Raw genomic sequence first — 20,339 nt, forward strand, 5'->3', positions numbered from 1 at the left:
GGAATCTATAAAATTACAAATTATATCTGTTCCAACTTTGAATTATTCCAAAAAAGCCTAGAAAATGTTAGTCGATTTATACCCGAAAATTTTATAGTGGCAACAGTGAATAGGGGTACTGGAATCGTCAATTCCGCTACGGTTGGCAAGTCTGGAGAAAAGTGTATTGAACAAATTATATACCCCAGAAACACAGGTTCTGTGCAGCTAATGAAGTTACTCGGAGCCTAAGAGTAACAAATATTACTCTGAGCTCGGAGCAATAAGGAACACATATAAAGAAACTACCATAAATAAAATATCCATATGACGTCACTGAAAATATCAGAATATGGTGGCAAAGTGTTAAAGTGTATTTCGTTTCGAAGTAATTAGCTTAGCAGTTGGGCTTAATATTTTGCAGTCTTCATCTTGCTAATAACCTTACCACATTTTGGTTTTCCTGAACAAATCATTCAATTATGAGTTGAACAATATTTTTGTTTTTAGCTAGTAATGTTTATCCGGCGGCCGGATTGAGCTATTTTGACCTGATATAAACACCATGGAAAACGTTCGAGGAATAATAGAGTATATAAGAGCATTTTTCTCCGCTCCAATTCCAGAAACAAATCGAAAAAGAAGGTAACTTTTGTCACAATTGAAATATGAAAATGAATAAAAATCCTGATATTTCAGAGCTGCAGATCCTTTAGAACCATTGTCAAGTGCCAAATGCAGAAAAGTGCAGTCGAATATGTCTCGTGGAGTTATAGATTTAGACAATGAAAATTATTTTGCAAGTCCTAAACTCTCCAAGAGATCCCCAATTTTTAAAACACCACCAACCTGCATTATAGATACTGTCATACTGGATGATGATAATGATGAGATAGAAGTGAAGAAGCCTGGAAGTCGTTCCCAGTTTCGTTTAGGAAACAACCATTTTACTTCAACTCCAGAAAAACGTATGGGTAGAACATATATGCATATGAATGGAAATGGTGTTGATGAAGATGATGTCGAATTTGTAAAAGAAATCAAATCGCCTAATAAAAAAAAAATAGAAACCACAAAATTAGGCTTGAATTATATAGAACCATTTTCAGGAAGTATTTATAAATTTGGGAGCTTGAGGAACATTACAAAATCTAAAGTAAGATCCTCGCTAGCTAATGGTTTGCAAAAAAAAGATAATAGTTTGAACCATTCCATTAGATTAGATGAAAAGTATAAGTATAAACAATTACTAGAAGCTATTGGGACTCCTGGAGAAAAATCGATTTATGGAACACCTGAAGGAAAATTGTTTAATAATTTTGATACTGGGAACAGATCTCAACGGATGGTGAATATGGCATTGAAATCACCTCAATATTATAAAGATCGTTTGTCAACAAAAGACAGAATAAAGAAAGTGTTAGACAACTTTGAAAACGAACCTGTACTAGTAAAAGATTCAGATTCTGAACCTGATGTAATATTCGTCAGTCCTCCTTCACCAAAACCTGACTTCAAAGTTGAACCAGTGAACAGTTTCAAGAAAGTTGTTGATACTGCCCGCCAAACAAGAACTGATTGGTTGGAAGAGATGTAAGTTCAATTTTAGATATTTTTTTAATTATAATTATGTTTCTTGGTCATGGGGGTACAAATATGTTCATGTAGGAAATTAAACATGATCAAAGCTACAAACACTAATAAATAAAAACATTCATGACATGTGAACCTCTAAAATGAAAATCCTTGATTTCTAACTAACTAACTAACATGAATTTGGAGCAAACATTTGTTATAAGGAGTATTAACATATTTTTGATTTGAAATTTTTTTTAGTGGACTCTGGTCTTACTTTCTGAAATACGGCCACTAAAAAGTTGAAACTATAAAACGCGATTATTTGTTGCAAACCTTTCTTCACTGTTTTCACACAATAAAAAATAAATATCCCTTCTCAATTTAAAAAACTCATATTTCACCTGAATGCCATCTTTATCTCAGGTCTTGAAAATAGGCGTAATATAACTTTTTATCTATTATTCAGGCGGTTTACACATTTTAGAGATACATGAAATTTCACCAAGCATTGCCCTAGAAGAAAGTACGTGTTTCTTTATTCATTGATAGAAAACCCCTTTTATAAAATTCAATTTACATTTTTTAGAAATAAAGACTAAGCCAAAAAATATATATTTAGATTAAATAAGTAGAGATATTGCTGCATTATGCTGTAAGTCATTCAAATTTGAACAACTGTAGAAGTATATGGTAAATATATATATATATATATATATATATATATATATATATATATATATATATATTCTGTTGGATAATAATTGATGCCATGAAGATTTAGCAATCAGTTCATTTATGGGTAACCTCAAATAATACAATATTTACAAACTAAAAAAAAATAAATAAAAACTGGGAATGAACTAACTTAAAAATTGTATTAATATATTTTCACTAAATAATTTTCGTAATATTTCCTTTTATGTCATTAGATGTTACTTATGATGCACTGTTTGGAACCTTTGGTGTAGTAATGAATATTACTGGATTTTTTTCCCAACATCAAATCGTTATTTTTAACACCTCGACATGTGTTTCGATCACCAAGTGATCATCTTCAAAGAGGAAGATTAAAACAGTTTCAATCTTCCTCTTTGAAGATGATCACTTAGTGATCGAAACACGTGTCGAGGTGTAAAAAATAACGATTTGGTGTTGGGAAAAAACTCCAGTAATATTCCTTAGATGTTATTTGACCAAGAGACATATCAAATTATGGTTAGAGATACTTTCACTTCATATATCATTCAGAATCAGATCAGGAATATTTACCAAATAATTTACAAATAGATTTCCTGGACAGTTGATTTTGAAGATATTGCTTTTGCTTTAATTGTTACTTTCCAGCAGGCTATAATAAATTGATTTATTTATGGGGAATGGCAACAAATTCCTTATTGAAATCAATTAAAAATCTTCAGAACAAAATTATAATGTGTATATACAAGTTGAACTACAAGGAGCCTACAGTCAACTTGTATAAACCAAAAAAACTATTAGATTTGTCATCTTTACTAAAATTCAAATGATGTACCTTCATTCATTTGGCCAAAAATAAGCTCAAACATTCAAATTTGACTTTGAAAATCAATGATGACCAACACAACCATTTGATAAGATATGAGCTACAGAATTCTTTAAAAAATTTAATAAACAAAAATTCCAGATTAATTTGAAAAAATATTTATTGTTTGTATAGATATATTATATTGAGTACATTTATGTTCATGTTGATAATCATATTCAAGCATATATGTATGTATATATGTGTATATGTATGTATATTTATATATTTTTTTTTAAATTTCAGTTCTGATTTATCTTTTTTTGTGTGCTCAGTTCGTACTTAGTTATGTTATAGTTAGTTTTTTTAAATTATTGTTTTTTCCCTGCTATAAACATTGTATGTTTCTTGGGAAAATAACTTATTATTATTATTATTATATTCAGATTATTTAATCAATATATATATATAACCTAAAAAATTGAATTTTTGACATTTATATTGTCAAAAAATCGTTTTTCTTAAAATTTATACCATACAAGTATTTTATGTATTATGGGAAATTTTATTAATGGATTATACAATTGCTTTTCATTTTATTTTTGGGGGTAGTTATATTGCTAATGTAGTTGATGCAGATTGAATAATATTTTTTGTTCAAGGGTGGATAGACATCGAAACCTTGTTGAACAAAGAAAACAAGAAATTAATATCCTCAAAGAATGTTCCAACAAACATGAAAAAATCAATAAAGACATGCGAATGGATATCCTCACTGATAAAATCAACAGAGCTCTCTCAATACGAGAAGCAGTCCTGCCTTTGGAAGAAAAAGAGGAAGAAGTGGAACTGCCTCCCCTAACTGATGATCAGTTGAAAATGGTCGAAAAAGCATTCAGAGGTGATCCCAACGAAGTTTTGGCTAAAAAGTTTAACCTCAACATAACAAGAAGAGATCTTTTAACTCTCGCAGGACTGAACTGGTTGAATGATGAGGTTATCAACTTTTACATGAATATGATCATAGAAAGAGGCAATGACTCCAAATGGCCAAAATCGTATGCCTTCAACACATTTTTCTATTCCAAATTGATTAAAGATGGACCCCAGTCATTGAGAAGATGGACTAAAAGAGTAGATATCTTCAGCCATGACTTGGTATGTGTTCCCATACATTTGGGGATGCATTGGTGTATGGCAGTAATTGATTTTAGGGATAAGTCTATAAGGTAATGTTCAATATTGATATGTTTTATGATTGATTTAATATTGGTAAACTATTAAGGAAACATTCCTAAACATTAGATAGATATATTTATTTGATCATGTTATGTATAAAATAAATTTATGACAAGTCTATAAAATAAAATAAACAGTAAAAATTTGTAACAAGGTTACAGGGTATATTAACATATTCAGTTATCAATTTGGTTTTCGCGAAAACTGCTCTACCACCGATGCTACTATGAGTGTTGTCAAAGGCATAGTTGAGGGACTTGAGACCGGGAAGGTTGTGGGGGTCACACTATTGTACCTGTCAAAGGCCTTTGATTGTGTTTCCCGCAGCATTTTACTAAAAAAACCGTCATATTATGGTGTAAGAGGCACTCCTTTGGGTTTGATTGAAACTTACCTGAATAATCGTTTCCAGAGAGTTTTTTATAACAACACATTTTCTGAGCTGAAGCCGATTGACCTAGGTGTACCGCAGGGATCGGTTTTGGGCCCGCTTTTGGGCCCGCTTTTGTTCGTTATTTACATCAATGATTTTTACAACTATATGAAGCCATGTCACAGTGTACTATTTGTTGACGATACATCCTTGATATACTCTTCTATGAATTATGCAGCTCTTATTGATAAGTCTATGGAAATACAAGAAAAAGCGGAGCACTGGTTCAGTGTCAACAAACTCATGATGAATAAGGAAACATCACAAAACATGATTGTTTCTATGGCTCTGCCATTACCTGAATTCCAGTGTGTCAAATTATTGGGTTTTACTCTGGACAATAGACTAAATTGGTCAAGCTACATTTCAAGTTTGATAAGTGCCTTATTTTTACTTAGACACCTGAAACCAATAACAAATTTCACTACGCTGAAAATAGTATTTTGCTCGCTCATACAGTCTCACATTTCTTATGGTATTCTACTTTGGGGAAATTCTAGTGATGCCCAATACATTTTTATATTACAGAAAAAGCTCTGAGAATTCTTGCTGGAATCGGTTTTAGGGATTCTTGCCATGAATAATTCATTAATCATGAAATTATGTCGGTGCCTTCTTTGTATGTTTACTCAAGCCTATTAGATATTCACAAAAGAGCCCCCTTGTTTCCCAAGCAATCCAGTTTACACGATCATGATACACGTAACAGCAACTTTATTAGACCTCAACGTTTCAGGCTGATGAAATCACAAAAAAACTCCTACGATTTTAAATTGTATAATGCACTTCCTGCCAATATTAAAAATATGACTATATTTTGTTTTGAAAAAATTATAAAAAATATTTTAAAAAACTGTTTTTATTCCACTTCAGAATATTTAGAACATGTGCGTAGACACACTTTTGACGCAAGGAAGATGCTCGCCGAATCTCCACACTTAATAATTTGAATATGTTATAATGTACCTTGTAAAATTGTTACAAATTTTTACTGTTTATTTTATTTTATAGACTTGTCATAAATGTATTTCATACATAACATGATCAAATAAATATATCTATCTATCTATTATGTTATAGAGAATGGTTTTGTCAGATTGACTCTGCATTTTTGCAGTCAAAAATTTGGACCACTTTTTTTGAGTAATTTAAAAATTGGTACAAAAATATACCGATTTTTTCCAAGTCACTTTGCACTTTGTTGCAACATAACATAAAATAAGTCATCCATTGGCGCTTGCTCACTGAACATTATAACATGTATTTCATTAGTTCAGACTTCCATTATCTAATATGATATGAATTGATTTGAAATCCCTGAAAGAATCTGTAAAAAATTAAAAAGGTCAGCTGAAAAAATAACAATGTTATTGAGCAAAAAATCTGAAATTACAATGAAATAAAATACAAGCAGCAACCAAAAAATTTAAAAAAATTAACTATTAACACAAGATGAAAATTCAAAAATTATCAACAAGAAATGAAAAGATTCCAAACCAAGTCACTTCACGAAGTTTCGATTGTTAGTATCCACAATCGTGTTCAGGTGATAACTGGACTTATTCTATATGACTATAGGTCATTCGACTGCTTTCACCTATCCCCTATTCCCTCTCTCCGCTTTTTTTTTTTTTTTTTTTTTTTTTTTAATATACTTTATTGTCTGAAGAATAAATTCTTATTGACAAAGCCTTGTGCAAAATATAAATAACATATACATGAAATCACAAAAGTAAAATCACTAAAATTAGGTTATAACATGAACTGAAAAGAGACATGTAAATAATAACAAACGTTCAGGATATAAGAACATGGTCAACAAAATGTAAATAAATCAATTTAAACTAAATTGAATGAAATGAAATCAATAAAATACCGTAGATATTACAGTTAGTCTTCTCAATTAAAATTATCATCATAGAATTCTGCTAAGCTATAATAAGGTCTCCCAGAGAGTAAGTCTTTCAACTCTTTCTTAAGAGCTCTAAGGTCATTCATGGTTCTTAAAGCTTGAGGAAGGTGATTGAACATTTTAAGACCGTTGTAAATAATGGAATCTTTAACTAGAGACGAAGAAGGCAGCGGTAATTTAAAGCTGAATCTTTGCCTGGTTTGATACATTGGCGCGTCCAAGTTGTTAAACAATACCCTATTTTTGAAGACAAGGCAGATTGTCTCGTATATAAATAGGGAGACCACAGTTAGGATTTTGTTAGAGGCAAAAAGAGGTCGACAAGAGTCCCTAGGCTTGGCTTTGCATATGCCTCGTATTGCACGTTTTTGTATTAGTAATACTGATTGAAGGCATGTGGTAGAACACACACCCCAAAAGCAAATACCATAACGGAGGTGTGGTTCAAAAAGGGAATGATAAACCATTCTAGCTTCTGCAGATCCGAGCTCAAATGCAGTTACTCGTATGGCATAGCATCCAGAGGAGAGCTTCGATTTCAAAGTATCTACATGATTGTTGAATTTTAAACTATTGTCAATGAACAAGCCAAGGAATTTAGAAGCTGGTACGTTATCTATTTGAATATTATTTAGATGTACGGCTGGAATCTGGCAACGAAAGGACACTACTTTTGTTTTTGATAAATTCAAGCTCAAGAGATTTGAGTCAAACCAGTCCTTCACTATCGTGATGTCATTCTCAATAACTTCATACAACGTATGGTTGTTAGGAGCATGCCATAAAATTGTAGTATCATCAGCAAATAGAGTGAATTTTCCTTGGATGTTTATAGACGATAGGTCATTAATGTAAATTAAAAATAAAAGAGGGCCCAGTACCGAACCTTGTGGGACGCCGCAAGTAATTTTACCTTCATTTGAGTATGAAGTGGTTTTGACCATCTGGGTGCGATCTGCTAGGTATGACTCAAACCATTTAAGACTTATTCCAGTTATACCGTATCTACTGAGTTTCCGCAAAAGAATTTTATGATTCACACAATCAAATGCTTTGGCTATATCACAGAAGACGGCAGCTACTATTTCTTTGTCATTTATGTTGGAATAAACATTGTAAAGAAATGAAAATATGGCATCGGAAGTGTTTTTTTTGCTTTTGGAAACCAAACTGGCAATCACTTATTATTTTGTTTCCATTCAGAAAGCACAGGAGTCTTGTTTTGACTAGTTTTTCTATCAATTTAGCCATTGCAGAGATTAGAGAAATTGGACGAAGACTTGATGGACCATTGATGTTTTCTCCCTTCATCGGTTTTAGCGGAAGCTGACCGTTTGGCGGGAGTTGGTCGTGTTCCACTTGATTAGAGGTTTCCATATGTTGCGTATCTCTATGCTAACTTGACTAAATGCTTTGTTGGATAACATATATGCGGCTTCTTTGAATTTTCTCCTAAACCAGTGTCCCTCCTTGTGGATGATTTCAGCTTGAGCCCACTTGATGTTGATGAGTCCAAACATGCTCTGGTATTCCTGATTTGGCTAGTTTCTCCTCGCTGTGTGTGTTTCTTGTGGTCGGAAATGCCAACTTTCAATGGCCTCTTAGTTTCACCAATGTATGATTCTCCACACTCGCAGGGTATCCGGTAAATGTCATTCTTGGAATCGCAGTCAGCGTTTGGTGGCCTGGCTTTCATGAGGCTGCTGCGGATAGTGTCCCCAGATCTGAAACAGGTGCTGATGTTATACTTGGACCCAATCCTTCTTATCCTTTCTTTCATTTTTTATGATCCAAACTAATGAAATGCACCATGAAACATTGTCAATCACTTTCAAACAAATCATAACATATTTCAAGCGCATGCTGTCAAAGATTTTGTCTAATTATGAGAAAATGGCCTTTTTCCTTTAATATTGGAAAATTCAGTTCACCCGGATATTCCCGAGACTTTCAGTAATTGAATATGAGGTAGAATTCAATTTTTTCTTGGGGCCCTGATGATCTGATAATCGCTAGGCAATACTTGATTTGATGTACTACTAAGAATTACAAATATTATATATAAGATTTGGATGGCAGGTATTCAGTCAGGTATTCAGTCACTTTTTTTTTTGAAAAGTGAAAAAGTTTAACTTTCAAATGTTCTAAATCAGTAATAGTGCAATTGGTTTGTCAGACTTTCAGGATTAGAAATGATTGCAAGAATGTATTTTAGGTACTATGACAGTATGGGAAACAGCAACAAAAAATGCCTGGACGCGCTCCGGAAATATTTGGAGGCAGAACATCTTGATAAAAAAAAGTCTGTTTATGATACATCTGACTTCATCCTGGAAAACATGAAAGATATCCCTCAGCAAATGAACGGCAGTGACTGTGGAATGTTTTCATGTACATTCGCCGAATTTATTACCAGAAATGCCAAGATTTCTTTCTCTCAAGAACACATGCCCTATCTGAGGAAAAAGATGGTAGTGGAAATCTTATCTGGAGAACTTTTAATACAATAATTTGTGATTAAAGTTTATTTTTATAACTGTAAATTTATATTTTATTTATTGAAAAAAAAAAAGGATTTCTGTTTTGTACAAGTTATTTACTTGAAGAGGCAAGTTGCTCTTCGTATTGAATTTCATATTATTGTTTCAGTCAATACCATTCAATATTGAATTTCACTGAAATAATACTCATATGATGACATGTTCTAATCAAATCTTAGCACAAAAGGTAACTCTCATGACAAGTATGTGAAAATTGTTCAGTAAATTATTTTGTATTTAATGTACCTAGGGATTAATGAAAAACATTTCTCCCTTTTGTTGCAGCTCGAAAAAACCCTCTTACATTGTGAAATTGAAAATGCTAGTCGATTTAACATCCACATTATATGAAATAATCTTCACTTCCTTACTTTTCACTGGTCTTTTCAGGTGGAGCTCTTGTATAAAGAAAAAATGATTTTTGTAAGAAAAAACTAGCTATTAAGCAAATAACTTTAATGTTTGAAAAAAGCTTTTTTCACTGTGAACTTAGATTTATGTAGGACCTAATGTTTTTTTTATATTTCAGTACTGAAATTAATTGAGTTAACTGTACACTGTTTCAATATACAGTATCCATTGATTTGAATTTTTTCTTGTCTTTTCAGATATTGAACATTGACAATTAAAAAAAACTCAATTTTTCAAACCTTGTGACCTTGGAATAAAAACAAATTATTAATTATTCTATCCTTGTTATCAACTAAACCAACATAAATATTTAGAAAGAAAGGTGAAAATCCAAAAAAAATGAGAATACTTGTGATGCACTGTTTGGAACCTTTGGTGTACTAATGAATATTACTGGAGTTTTATCCCAACACCAAACCGATGAGGAAGATTAATCTTTAGTTTAATCTTCCTCTTGAAGATGATCACTTGGTGATCGAAACACGTGTCGAGGTGTTGAAATAAAGGTTTGGCATTGGGAAAAACTCCAGTATTATTCAAAGTAGAGAATATTCAAAATGCAAGTCCATTGTGGAGATGTGGGTGAAATTCAATTTTTTTTGAAGTCTACAAAAATTCCACATAGCTATATAACATAGTGTTTGACTACTATAACAGGTTGAAAACACCAACACTAAAGATCCAAATTAGTTTCATGTGGAATAAATTAAACACCATGAAATTTGGATTAATTGGAATCTTGGCTTTTGCTTCAGTTCGGGGGCAGTAAGCCATGTCTATTCGTGAGAATACAGAAGTGTTGCTTTACGCAGAATTGCATTCCTTTTAAATTCCTCCTAAAACTCCTGCAAATTGCTAGCATGTCTTCCGTTGGCGAACATACACTACAGATGAAATTATCACTGCACGAGTAATTTTAAATTGAATGCAGGTGCTATGAGGGAGTGACCTTTTGCTCCCTCGTCGATGAGAACAGCCGTGACTACATGTCCACCCACCTCGAAGAGGAAACAGAAACTGATTCATGGCACTTATTAACATGAAACAAAAAAAATGTGTGCCTATGAAAATCATATTTTAAAAATTATTTGTCAGTATTACCCCCACACTTTGATAATTTTACTGTCAAAAATATATGAAGATTAAGAAATATGACATTTATCAATATAATTGTTGTATTGAAAGTGTCCCTAATGATCTCATAATTATTCTCATCATTTGTTTCAATCGTCATTATCCATGATTCGAACAGACATGCATATCAACTGCCATCAAAATTATTTTCCTTCTCTGTTCGAGAGTAAAAAAACTTGTAAATTGTGGGTGAAACAATGAAATTTTGCAAATTTCAGGCTCATACATTTTTCTACATTGTTAATTCATAAGTATCTCATTATAGTCACAAAAATTCGTTACTAATTTTTCACAAAAAAAAACTAAGTTGAGACATGACGTCAGGCTCACGCGACCTGCGGTGCGTCTGAGCCAGGTGGGTTCCATGTAGGTTCACTGAAATTTTTTGAAAATATTTTTCGGAAAAGTCCAGGCAAAACACCATTTCGAATTTTAGATTCGGCTCGTTTTCAATAGGTTTTCTAAGTATAAGTGACTACAATATTTACGAGATTCAAATCGATATACCATTTCTTCACAAAGATAAAGCATCGAATATGTCGTGGGCACAGACAACATCATTTTTCGAACTTGTACAACCCTAAATTAAACTCAATTATGTGCCGTTAGCAGGCAAAAATATCGGTTTAACGTAATGGAGAATAGCCGAGCTAAACTGTTAAAAGTTGATAATGATAATAATAAAGCATCATGTATTAGAGATCTAATCTAGAGATCCTCGTCGATGTGTTGGTCGTTATGAAAGAATAAAAAAATGGAGTAGGGAGCAGGGGCCGTGAATGAGATTCATAGTGTATATGACATGAATTATAAATGAAATCACTCAATTCAGGTCATATGTATAATCTATAACTGAAAATGAAATATGTGCACTGAATGGCAGTACAATGTGTCGTTAGAGTCTACATTGAATAGTGAGAGCCGTAAGCAAGATCACACATATTATTCTAGTCCTCTAGGCCATACGTTGGTCGGCAATCAATGTGTTATAATATGAGAAAAGCCTAAATTCACTTTATTTCCAATGCACTTATATTTCATCAATATACATGCTAAATTTGACATCATAAAACCTCACTGTTTTTAAGGAATTACCACTGCCTCTTCGTTTTTGATGAGTTGTAAAAGAAATGTCAGGGTTTCATAAAAATCTGCAGGCCTCGGCCAAAATATCCAGGAAATAACTTTGACGTCGTTATATCTTGCCTTGAGAGGTTGCATTTTTTGAAAACTTTGAACATCAATATACTGATAAATAGTAATAGTTCTTAGTTTTATTTTACACTTTATATACTTATTAAACATGTGTATAAAATTTTTATTAATAAATAAAAGAATAACAAAATATGTACAGTAAAATGTATTCGGCATCCCTCAGCTGTCCAAACAATATATTTGACCAAGCATAGAGGTATTATAGAAAGTAATACTTGTTAATCACAAAAAATCATTCGTACATCATTCACTGTCTTCTGATAAACCAGCATTCTCCTTTGGTACTCTTACAGTTTTCACACGTTTTTTCATGTAACCGGGACCTTTCTTTGATTTCCTAAAAACTTCTATTGCTTTCATTTTGTTCTTCAATAAGTCAGTTTTATCCCTCAACCTTTGATGTATCACTTCTTTGGTGTGGAATTCAGAGGGCTTTCTTTCACCTATTCTTCGTTCCAGATCTTTTTTTACTTCTTGTTGAATTTCCTTAACTCTCACCATAGATTTGGAGGTAGTTGCTGCCAAAAGTTGAACATCTTCATCAACTTCCAAGTCCTTTGGTATATCTTCCACTGATGATTCTGCGGAAATTTTAACTTTCTTTTTAGGAGGACCCATTTGCTTTGCTTTAATCAAGTCAATCTTTTTTTCTTCATTCTTCTTCCTCCTCATTCTTATTGCAGCAGCTAAATTTTCGTATTCCTTCAATTCAGTAATCAAATCCAATGGTTTTTTTATATTGTCACTGTTTGTAGTATTTGAAACTTTAAGGTCTTCATTTTTATTCTTTAAGCTTTCATTTTCATTGGAAAGAGTCTTCTTGCTTTTATTTTCAATACATTCAGAATTGGCTTTCTTTTTTCTGCCACGTTTTGGTATACACTCCTTGATAATTTCATCTTCTTTATCATCTTCAGTTGCTACTTCTTTATTTCTCTTTCTGATAGATATCTTTTCAGCATTCTTCGATTCCTTCCTTTCACCTTTAAGTTCTCTTTCAGATACTTTTTTTCTAGTTTTCCTGTCGGAGGATTGAACCGATTTTGAACTGGATGCTTTTTTCTTTTCCTTTTCAAGTTCCTCCATCTCTTCAGCAATCAATTCATCTCTGGTTTTACCAAATCTTCCCACTGCAGTCTTGACCCTCTTACTCATTTTTCCTTCTGCAGCAGTTGAATCAACTTTGAACTTAGTTTTGAAATATTCTTTGATGGATTTTTGTGACTGATTTTCTTCTAATCTTTTGATAACGGGGTTTAAGATTTCGTCAGTTTTCTTTGAACCCCAGCCAAATTTTTCTCTAGCAAACAAAGAGAGAGCTACCACATCGGGCTTACCCCAAGAGAATTTTTCTTTGCTTGTTTCTACTTTGGGATCTAAATAAGCCTCTATCACTTGCATACTGGGAAAGTTGTCTGTAAAAGTGATATTTTTCAATTTGCTTTTCAATGAAGCTCGTCCATGACCGCTAGTTTTTCCCTTTGTGAACCAGGAACGAAACTCCTTTAATCCGGAAATCAACTGGGACTGGGACAAACTGAACTCTTCCGGTTTAGAAGGGGGAAATACTGACAATATCTCCAATGCTGTAACAGGCCCAACACCCTGTATTCCAGTGGTATAGTCACTACCCACAAGAAGGCTAAAAGAATCATTTGTTCGCGACTCAGTTTGAAATGGTGTTTTATGTTTTCTGCTTTGAATTCCATGACATACTTGCTTTGATTGAAGAAATTTTTGTAGACGGTCTTTCCCCCAAATAACCAAATATCGCTGTCATCTGTTATTGTTCCATCTGTCAACTCGATAACATCCAAGAAGGCGCATTGTGCTTCTGCCTCCATAGGAGCTACAACATATGGCAGACCAAACATTTCTAGAAGTTCCTGAAATTTTGAAAATATAATTAATGTAGAATTCATGATTACATATGCAGATTTTGTCATTTGGAAAAATATATTATTTAATTCTCAAATGGACATACACATCTGTCTGTATATAAAGATGAAAACGACACGTTTATGGTAGTGTGATTATGTATGTAGTTTTCAAGTTTGAAACCATAACGTTGCAGTTTCAGTATTTACAACTACGCTAACAAAATTGGGAATGGAGTTTTTTTGTAGTGTTAACGGTATTGATAAGTATGGTCATTGTTTAGAGTTCTGAGTAGATTATATTAATAACGACCTGAGCCACCTAGAGAGCTTCATAGATATTTGCAGTTTCATAGGTCATACAGCAGAATCTAACTACTTTCAACAAATTCACTGTTAATGAAGTACAATTATTACTTACTACATCACTATCTACTCTGATCTAAATGATCTAGATTGCAATGAACAGTTCATCCAACTGGGAAAGGCTTCAGGAAGGTTTGTCATTATTGATAAGGCCTAATACACAAGTTTCACCGAGTGTACATCTATTCCCTCCCACACACAAACTATCACATGAAGAAACTTCTATCTAAGCCTGCAATTTCTAAATCTCTTTACCGAATAAATGGAGTTGTAAAGTAACCTGAAAGTAACCTGTTCAGTATTATTGGATAACAGATTTTGCATATTCAGTCTTGATAGTAGAGCTTAGAGAAATTGGGTTTTGATAGACATTTGAAATTCTGTGATTGATTTTAAATGTTTAATTAAATGCCAGTGAATAATCGAAGAATGAACTCAAGAATACAGTATTTAAAAAAAGGTTTGCACAAATGTGAGCAGAGAGAACTTCCATCATAGGGCTGCTGGATGTTTATTCTGTAGACATGGCAAAGTACAAGTGATCAATCCATCTGTTCGGTGAACTGATAAAAGTTGCTTTTACAAATACGTATAAAGGGCCAATACATAATATAAAGCTAAAATATATAACTCCAATATTTTTATAAGTTATGAATTTGAAATACACCCAAAAAAGATCTCTATACCTCAGGTAGTTTGATTTAACAATTATTACTAAGCAGAGCCTTGTATTTTTTATAAGTTGGAAATGAAGATTTTGGTAAGGAGCCAGTAGCAAAGATAATTTTTATAATTCGGAATGAAAAAACATGAGGTCATGTTGAATCAATTTTAAAAAACCAATATAGTGTTAGTGAAGAAAAGAGAATTGAATCTTTTACCACTTTTATTTGTAACTAACATTACTGCAGTTTCTTCCTATAAGGACATTTTCAAACCTATACATTGAACTCTATAAGGACATTTTCAAACTTATAAATTAAACGTAACAATAATTACATAACATTAGTTACAAATAAAAGTGGTAAAAAACATAGAAAGTTTCAATTCTCTTTTCTTCATTATGATTTCCTACCACGTAGTAACGGCTGCATCCATCAATTTATATATATTTATTTATATATATAAAGTTGCCACTTGGTTTTTGAATAGATCAAGTTTTTGGTATAACGAAGTATCCATAGGTGTATTTTCAAGTCAACAGTAATTAACTATATCCAAATCTTAAAAGTTCATACAGTGTGAATAAAAAAGATTGAGTATAAGTGATTACCTGAGCCTCCTGATACATTTGATCTGTTATATTACTTGCTAATCTTTCTTTGTTCGATTTTTCCACCATTAGATCTATTTTCTCCCTCTGAAGCATATCTCTCATATCTGACATTTCTTTAAATGTTAATTGAGGTTTTATTGGTTCCTTTACAACTTCAACTAACTTTTCCTTTTCAGTTGAACCAATTTTGATCAATTCTCTATCCACTTCAATGTTTTCAGTTTTTTCAGATTCAATAGGTTTGATCTTGGTAGAATCTTCAGAAGTTCCATGTGTTAGTAGCTGATTTGTAATATTTATTTCTGGCTCCTTTTTCTTTGGCTCTGTTGGAATGAATTCTTTTTCCTTATCTACCTTCCTTTCAAAAACATCACTAAACAAGTCATCATCCAACTTTTGTTGAGGTTGTATTGTAACTGTAAGACCCTCTTCTTCAACCTCCACTGCCTTTTTGAAAATATCTCCAAATAAATCATCATCATCGTTTTTATCAGGATCAATGAAAATTTCTAAGGAATTTTTTGACTCTTTATCTCCAGAAACTTCTACCAAATCATTAGAGCATGAGGATCCTTCACTGTCAGACATGATTTCACAGTGGTTTTCATCAATATTCTCTTCAGGTCTAACTGGAATCTGTTCATCTTCTTCACAGATCTCCTTTTCTTCTGTAACATTTTCTTTTTCTTTAGAAGTTTCATCAACTTGTTCATGAATTGTGCCCAAATTTGAGGGAGCCGCCTTCTCGTCTGAAACATTGGTCTTGTGAGTCTTCAGTTTTGATTTCATACTATTTTGACCAGCACTTGTGATAATTTTTGAAATTTCCTTAGGTGTTAAGCCACTGTACTCCATCATGTAATGCTGAGCTGATGAGAGAACTTTATTGTTAGGTGGTTCTTCCTCATCTGACTCGGAATCAAAGTCCTCATCATTAAAGTTTTCCAAAAATGAAAATGCCAATCTTTTGGAATTATTTGATGAGGTGGAAGCAACTTCTTCCAGAGATAAGGTTATAGCCCTTTGAATTTCTTCTTCCTCTTCAATGTCAGCCTTGGTTTTAGCATCACTTTTTGGTAATTTATCCTGCTCTGCATTCTCATTACCAGGAAAAGTTTCAATTATCTCTTCGAGGGGTTGTTCAGATACATTTTCTACATGCCCTATTATGGGTTCTATGTTTTCCACGTGACTTTGTTTAGATTCTTTTTCCAGTTGTTCCTTCCTAGCTTTTTCCATTGCCAGTTTGACATCTTTGATAAACAAATATCTGGTATTTTCATCAGATGCAATTCTCTTTCCAATGGAATCTGTAGTGGTATGTATCCCCTGATCTTTGAGAATCGACTCTAGTTCCGCTAAGGAAAGCGATGAACCCCCCATTTCTTTGGCTGCCTCATCTAGTGCAGCTTGTACCGATTGCCTCTTCAACAATCTCTTCATTTGATAGGAAGAAAAATCATCACTTTTTTTTGGTAGTTCATGAAGCCTCCCCCAAGAATTTTGTTTTCGAGTCTCTTTCAAATCCGTTAGTATTTCATGTCTCACATCAACCGGTAAAGACTTAAAATGGACACTATTCATGTCAATTGTGTGCAAATCCCAATTCTTTGTAGGACTTGAGTCCGTTGTTTCAGATGTACTCTCTGCTTCATCCTCATCGGAGGAGGATATTGTAGAATCAATTTCTGTAGGAGGCAACTCATAAAGGTTTTCATGTTTGCGAACTTTTTTTGTTTGAGCCGTGAGTGAAGCTTTGGTTTTTTCTGACAGAACATTACTTATAGCAGTATGTTGCAGAAGGGTGTTGAGTAGTTGCTTTTGAAGTCTATCAGCTTCGGAATAATTCTTTGATTTCAATTGGTTTCGTTTAGCCTGTAAATGAGAGGCAGATTTAGAAATATATAGTATTATAAAAATTAGACCTGATAGGTATAATTGAAATACCTGGCATAAAATGAATCTAATGAAAACACTAACTTCACACCAACTAGAGCATTTTCTCTTGATGCCATTTTGTTAACCAAGTTGGAGAAATCAAGAGATGACTGAGATGGCATTTTAGCTTAGGTTTGAAGGGTTAATTATCTGGTAATGCTAAATTGAGTATCGAAACTTTCGAAAAGATAAAGTGCTCTAGTTGATTTTTTAATACTTATTGAAAATTCAATCATTTTAAATTACTGCAAATTGGAATTAAACAAATTATTATACATATTGATAGGTTATGTATGCTATCAAAAACAATCACTCACAATGGTCTGCTTTTTTAGTGCTGGAACTCCTCCATCAAAAACAAAAACAGGCTTAATTTTGAAATAAAGTAGTTTGCAAACTCTATGATAAATACCAAGTAGATGTGCATTTGGCACGGGGGCTCCTTTCGAATCTTGAAAACCCTTCACTGCATGATGCAACCAAATCGAAATATCTAAATTCAGTAATTAAGGAATCTACAGTTTGTGTTTAATTTTTTCGTTAATTCTACAAAAAAGGATACCCACTGCAAGCACTTTATTTTCTAGTGTTTCTAATGGAACTGGTTTACCGGATGGCTCAATGAGTCTCCAAAGACCGTGAACTCCCATGTCCAAAGCGCCAAATTCCTTAAAAATATTTTTCCCACGCTCAGAGTAAAGAACAAGAAAGGCAGAAATAAGAAGAAGAATCAAGAATCAGTTATCATATGTTCCCATAATTTTGACAGAGAAACGTCTTTGATTCATACGGGGGTAATCTCACTCTAAATTACATCGAGCCACAAAGTTGTATCAAATGAATGTTTGGCCACCCACTCCACTCTTTCCCACACAAAATTTTCCCACGCCCCGACCATAACCCTGACACATCCTTCCCTCATTTTGACGACTTCTAACAAGCAGTGGAGGGGATAAAGTGAAACAAATAGCCATCAATTTAGGGTCATTTCACACAGAGAAAATTGATTGATGAGAACTAATATACGAGGGGAGCGAACAAGTTTGATGTTTTTATGAGTATTTGAACAAGGTACAGAACTGTAATGTTTTGAGTGAATTTGTTAATTTATATAGAAAGCAAGAATTTGTTCAACGACCAAATACGTTATAATGCATAGGCAAAAATTCTCACTTATACAATTGATAGTTGCACATCTTTGTAGAGTTTCTTTTGGACTCAATTGTTTTCTTCCTTTTTTCGAAAGTTTACCATATTTTTTTTGTATAAATATAGATAAGCAGAAAGTCGAAAAACTTTCTTTCCAAAAATTAATCCCTCCTAAAAATTATATGCACCTTTCAATTGCATCATCTTTTTTGGACGATATTTTTTCTAGTTTTGCAATATTATATGGTTTCCGTTACATGATATAACAAATATTATTCTTTGATATAGTAAGTATAAAATGGGTAAAATTCAAAATTCTATTTGTCTCATTTGAAAACTAGCCTTTTTGGTAGTTTGATTAGAATTTTCTTCTATATGTTTTTCTCCATTAACTTATAGAAGTACCTTTTATCAAGTATGAATGTCTTTATATGTTGGGAGGTATTGAAAAATTTCAAAATTCAAAGTATGTTATTATTCAACGTACTATCTTTTGATCGCTTATACTTATTAAAGCGAACCTCCAACGCTTCTATATACCTTAAAAAATATCTTGCTCAGCAAACCAGCCCCTCACAGTTTTTCCCACCTCTTCGTTAGAGGAAAAATTTACGTCCTTTTAGACATTTTTTTGGTTGAGGAGAGATATGATAGTCCGGACGGAGCCAAATCTGGTGGATAATGGGGGGTTTTCGAGTGATTCTAACCCCCAAATCATTCATTGATGACATGGTAATATGCGATTTGTGGGCAGGGCCATTGTCCTGAAAAAACAAAATACCTTTCTCAACTTCTGAGAGTTGTCGTTCGTATGGGCGCGACAGCTGATTAACGGAAATATAGATTTTAAAACAGATTTAAATATATAGATATATCAGCGCTATCGTATACTATACACGTACAATAATATATGCAACACTGTACTGGGCAAATCAGAAAAAACAAAAACAACTGCCTGGGCAAGCATGGTGACTGTTTTCAGCGATTTCTTTTAAATTATACGCTGGTAAAACTGTGGAGAACAGCTAGTTAGTCACACATTTTTGCATTGACCGGAATTTATTTATGTAGGTACCAAATGTTTTCAATCTTTATAAAGTAACATCAAATAGTTAATGAATTAATTAAGTAGTATAAAGTTTCAACAAGTACCTACTTGGTATAAAAAGAGTTATATCTACCTCATGCGGACCAAAAAAATGATGCATCTCCTTAGTAATTTCTATTCCAAATAGTTCGTTCTTTTGCCTTTGGAGTGTCTTCATTATATGGTAAAGTATATTATGTATATTGGTAAAGATTTAGCCTGTACTATAAAGTCATTATAAATTCGGATCCACAAAAGGTAGGGCCATAATAATGAAGAGAGCCAATCTGTTACTATATTAGTGAGAATTTTTTTTATCTCGCTTAAATATTAACGTTTGATATATAAAAATCTCATTGATGAAGTGTATAACGTACATATGCCTTTATATAACATAATTTATTCACATGATATTTGCTCAATATAATAACGATACAATAAAAATAATTAATATTTAGTATATTATGAAATAAATAAAACACAATATGACGTAATAATAATGGAAATATTTCAACATTTATCAAATGGATGGTGCGAGAAGAGGTAATCTCGACCACCGAACGAGAACCGAAAATTGCCAATAATAGCCGAACTGTGAACGCCAACAAGGATCATGTGAGAGAAACCATGGCGGGCGGTCGGCTCCTTTTTCGCTAAGTCAGCGGTCAGTGATTTCTTGTAAATTATACAGCTAGTTCATATAA

The 20,339-nt window shown here is 32.9% G+C and overlaps 2 protein-coding genes across 3 annotated transcripts; one reads left to right on the plus strand and one right to left on the minus strand.

The window, feature by feature from the left end:
• The first annotated feature begins 236 nt into the window (after positions 1–236).
• Positions 237–9,765, plus strand: LOC111505768 (uncharacterized). Of its 2 annotated transcripts, XM_074170921.1 has the most exons (5): positions 237–367; positions 490–624; positions 679–1,572; positions 3,721–4,287; positions 8,858–9,765. In XM_074170921.1, the coding sequence occupies exons 2-5, from the start codon at positions 545–547 to the stop codon at positions 9,150–9,152; spliced, it is 1,836 nt and encodes a 611-aa protein (XP_074027022.1). In that variant the 5' UTR covers positions 237–367; positions 490–544; the 3' UTR covers positions 9,153–9,765. The 2 variants fall into 2 exon arrangements, with proteins under 2 accessions (XP_074027022.1, XP_074027021.1); XM_074170920.1 differs by having other exon boundaries at positions 290–624.
• A 2,218-nt stretch (positions 9,766–11,983) lies between these two features.
• mus201 (rad2 superfamily protein mus201) lies at positions 11,984–18,307 on the minus strand. The gene is given in 5 exon segments (XM_023170488.2): positions 11,984–13,585; positions 13,588–13,828; positions 15,459–17,336; positions 17,717–17,892; positions 17,962–18,307. Coding segments are annotated over 5 exon segments (3,783 nt in total). The 5' UTR covers positions 18,050–18,307; the 3' UTR covers positions 11,984–12,185.
• Between the last annotated feature and the right edge of the window lie 2,032 nt (positions 18,308–20,339).

The sequence above is a fragment of the Leptinotarsa decemlineata genome, unplaced genomic scaffold, assembly GCF_025532065.1.
Source record: "Leptinotarsa decemlineata unplaced genomic scaffold, Ldec_3_MD MMD2_tig00000008_RagTag_RagTag, whole genome shotgun sequence".
Taxonomy (NCBI): domain Eukaryota; kingdom Metazoa; phylum Arthropoda; class Insecta; order Coleoptera; family Chrysomelidae; genus Leptinotarsa; species Leptinotarsa decemlineata.

Bases quoted from the DNA above. Each gene is read 5' to 3' on its own strand.
- LOC111505768 (XM_074170921.1), top strand. From the start codon at position 545: ATGGAAAACGTTCGAGGAATAATAGAGTATATAAGAGCATTTTTCTCC. The intron at 1,573-3,720 runs GTAAGTTCAATT...TTTTTGTTCAAG, and splicing joins ACTGATTGGTTGGAAGAGAT to GGTGGATAGACATCGAAACC. The intron at 4,288-8,857 runs GTAATGTTCAAT...AATGTATTTTAG, and splicing joins TTTAGGGATAAGTCTATAAG to GTACTATGACAGTATGGGAA.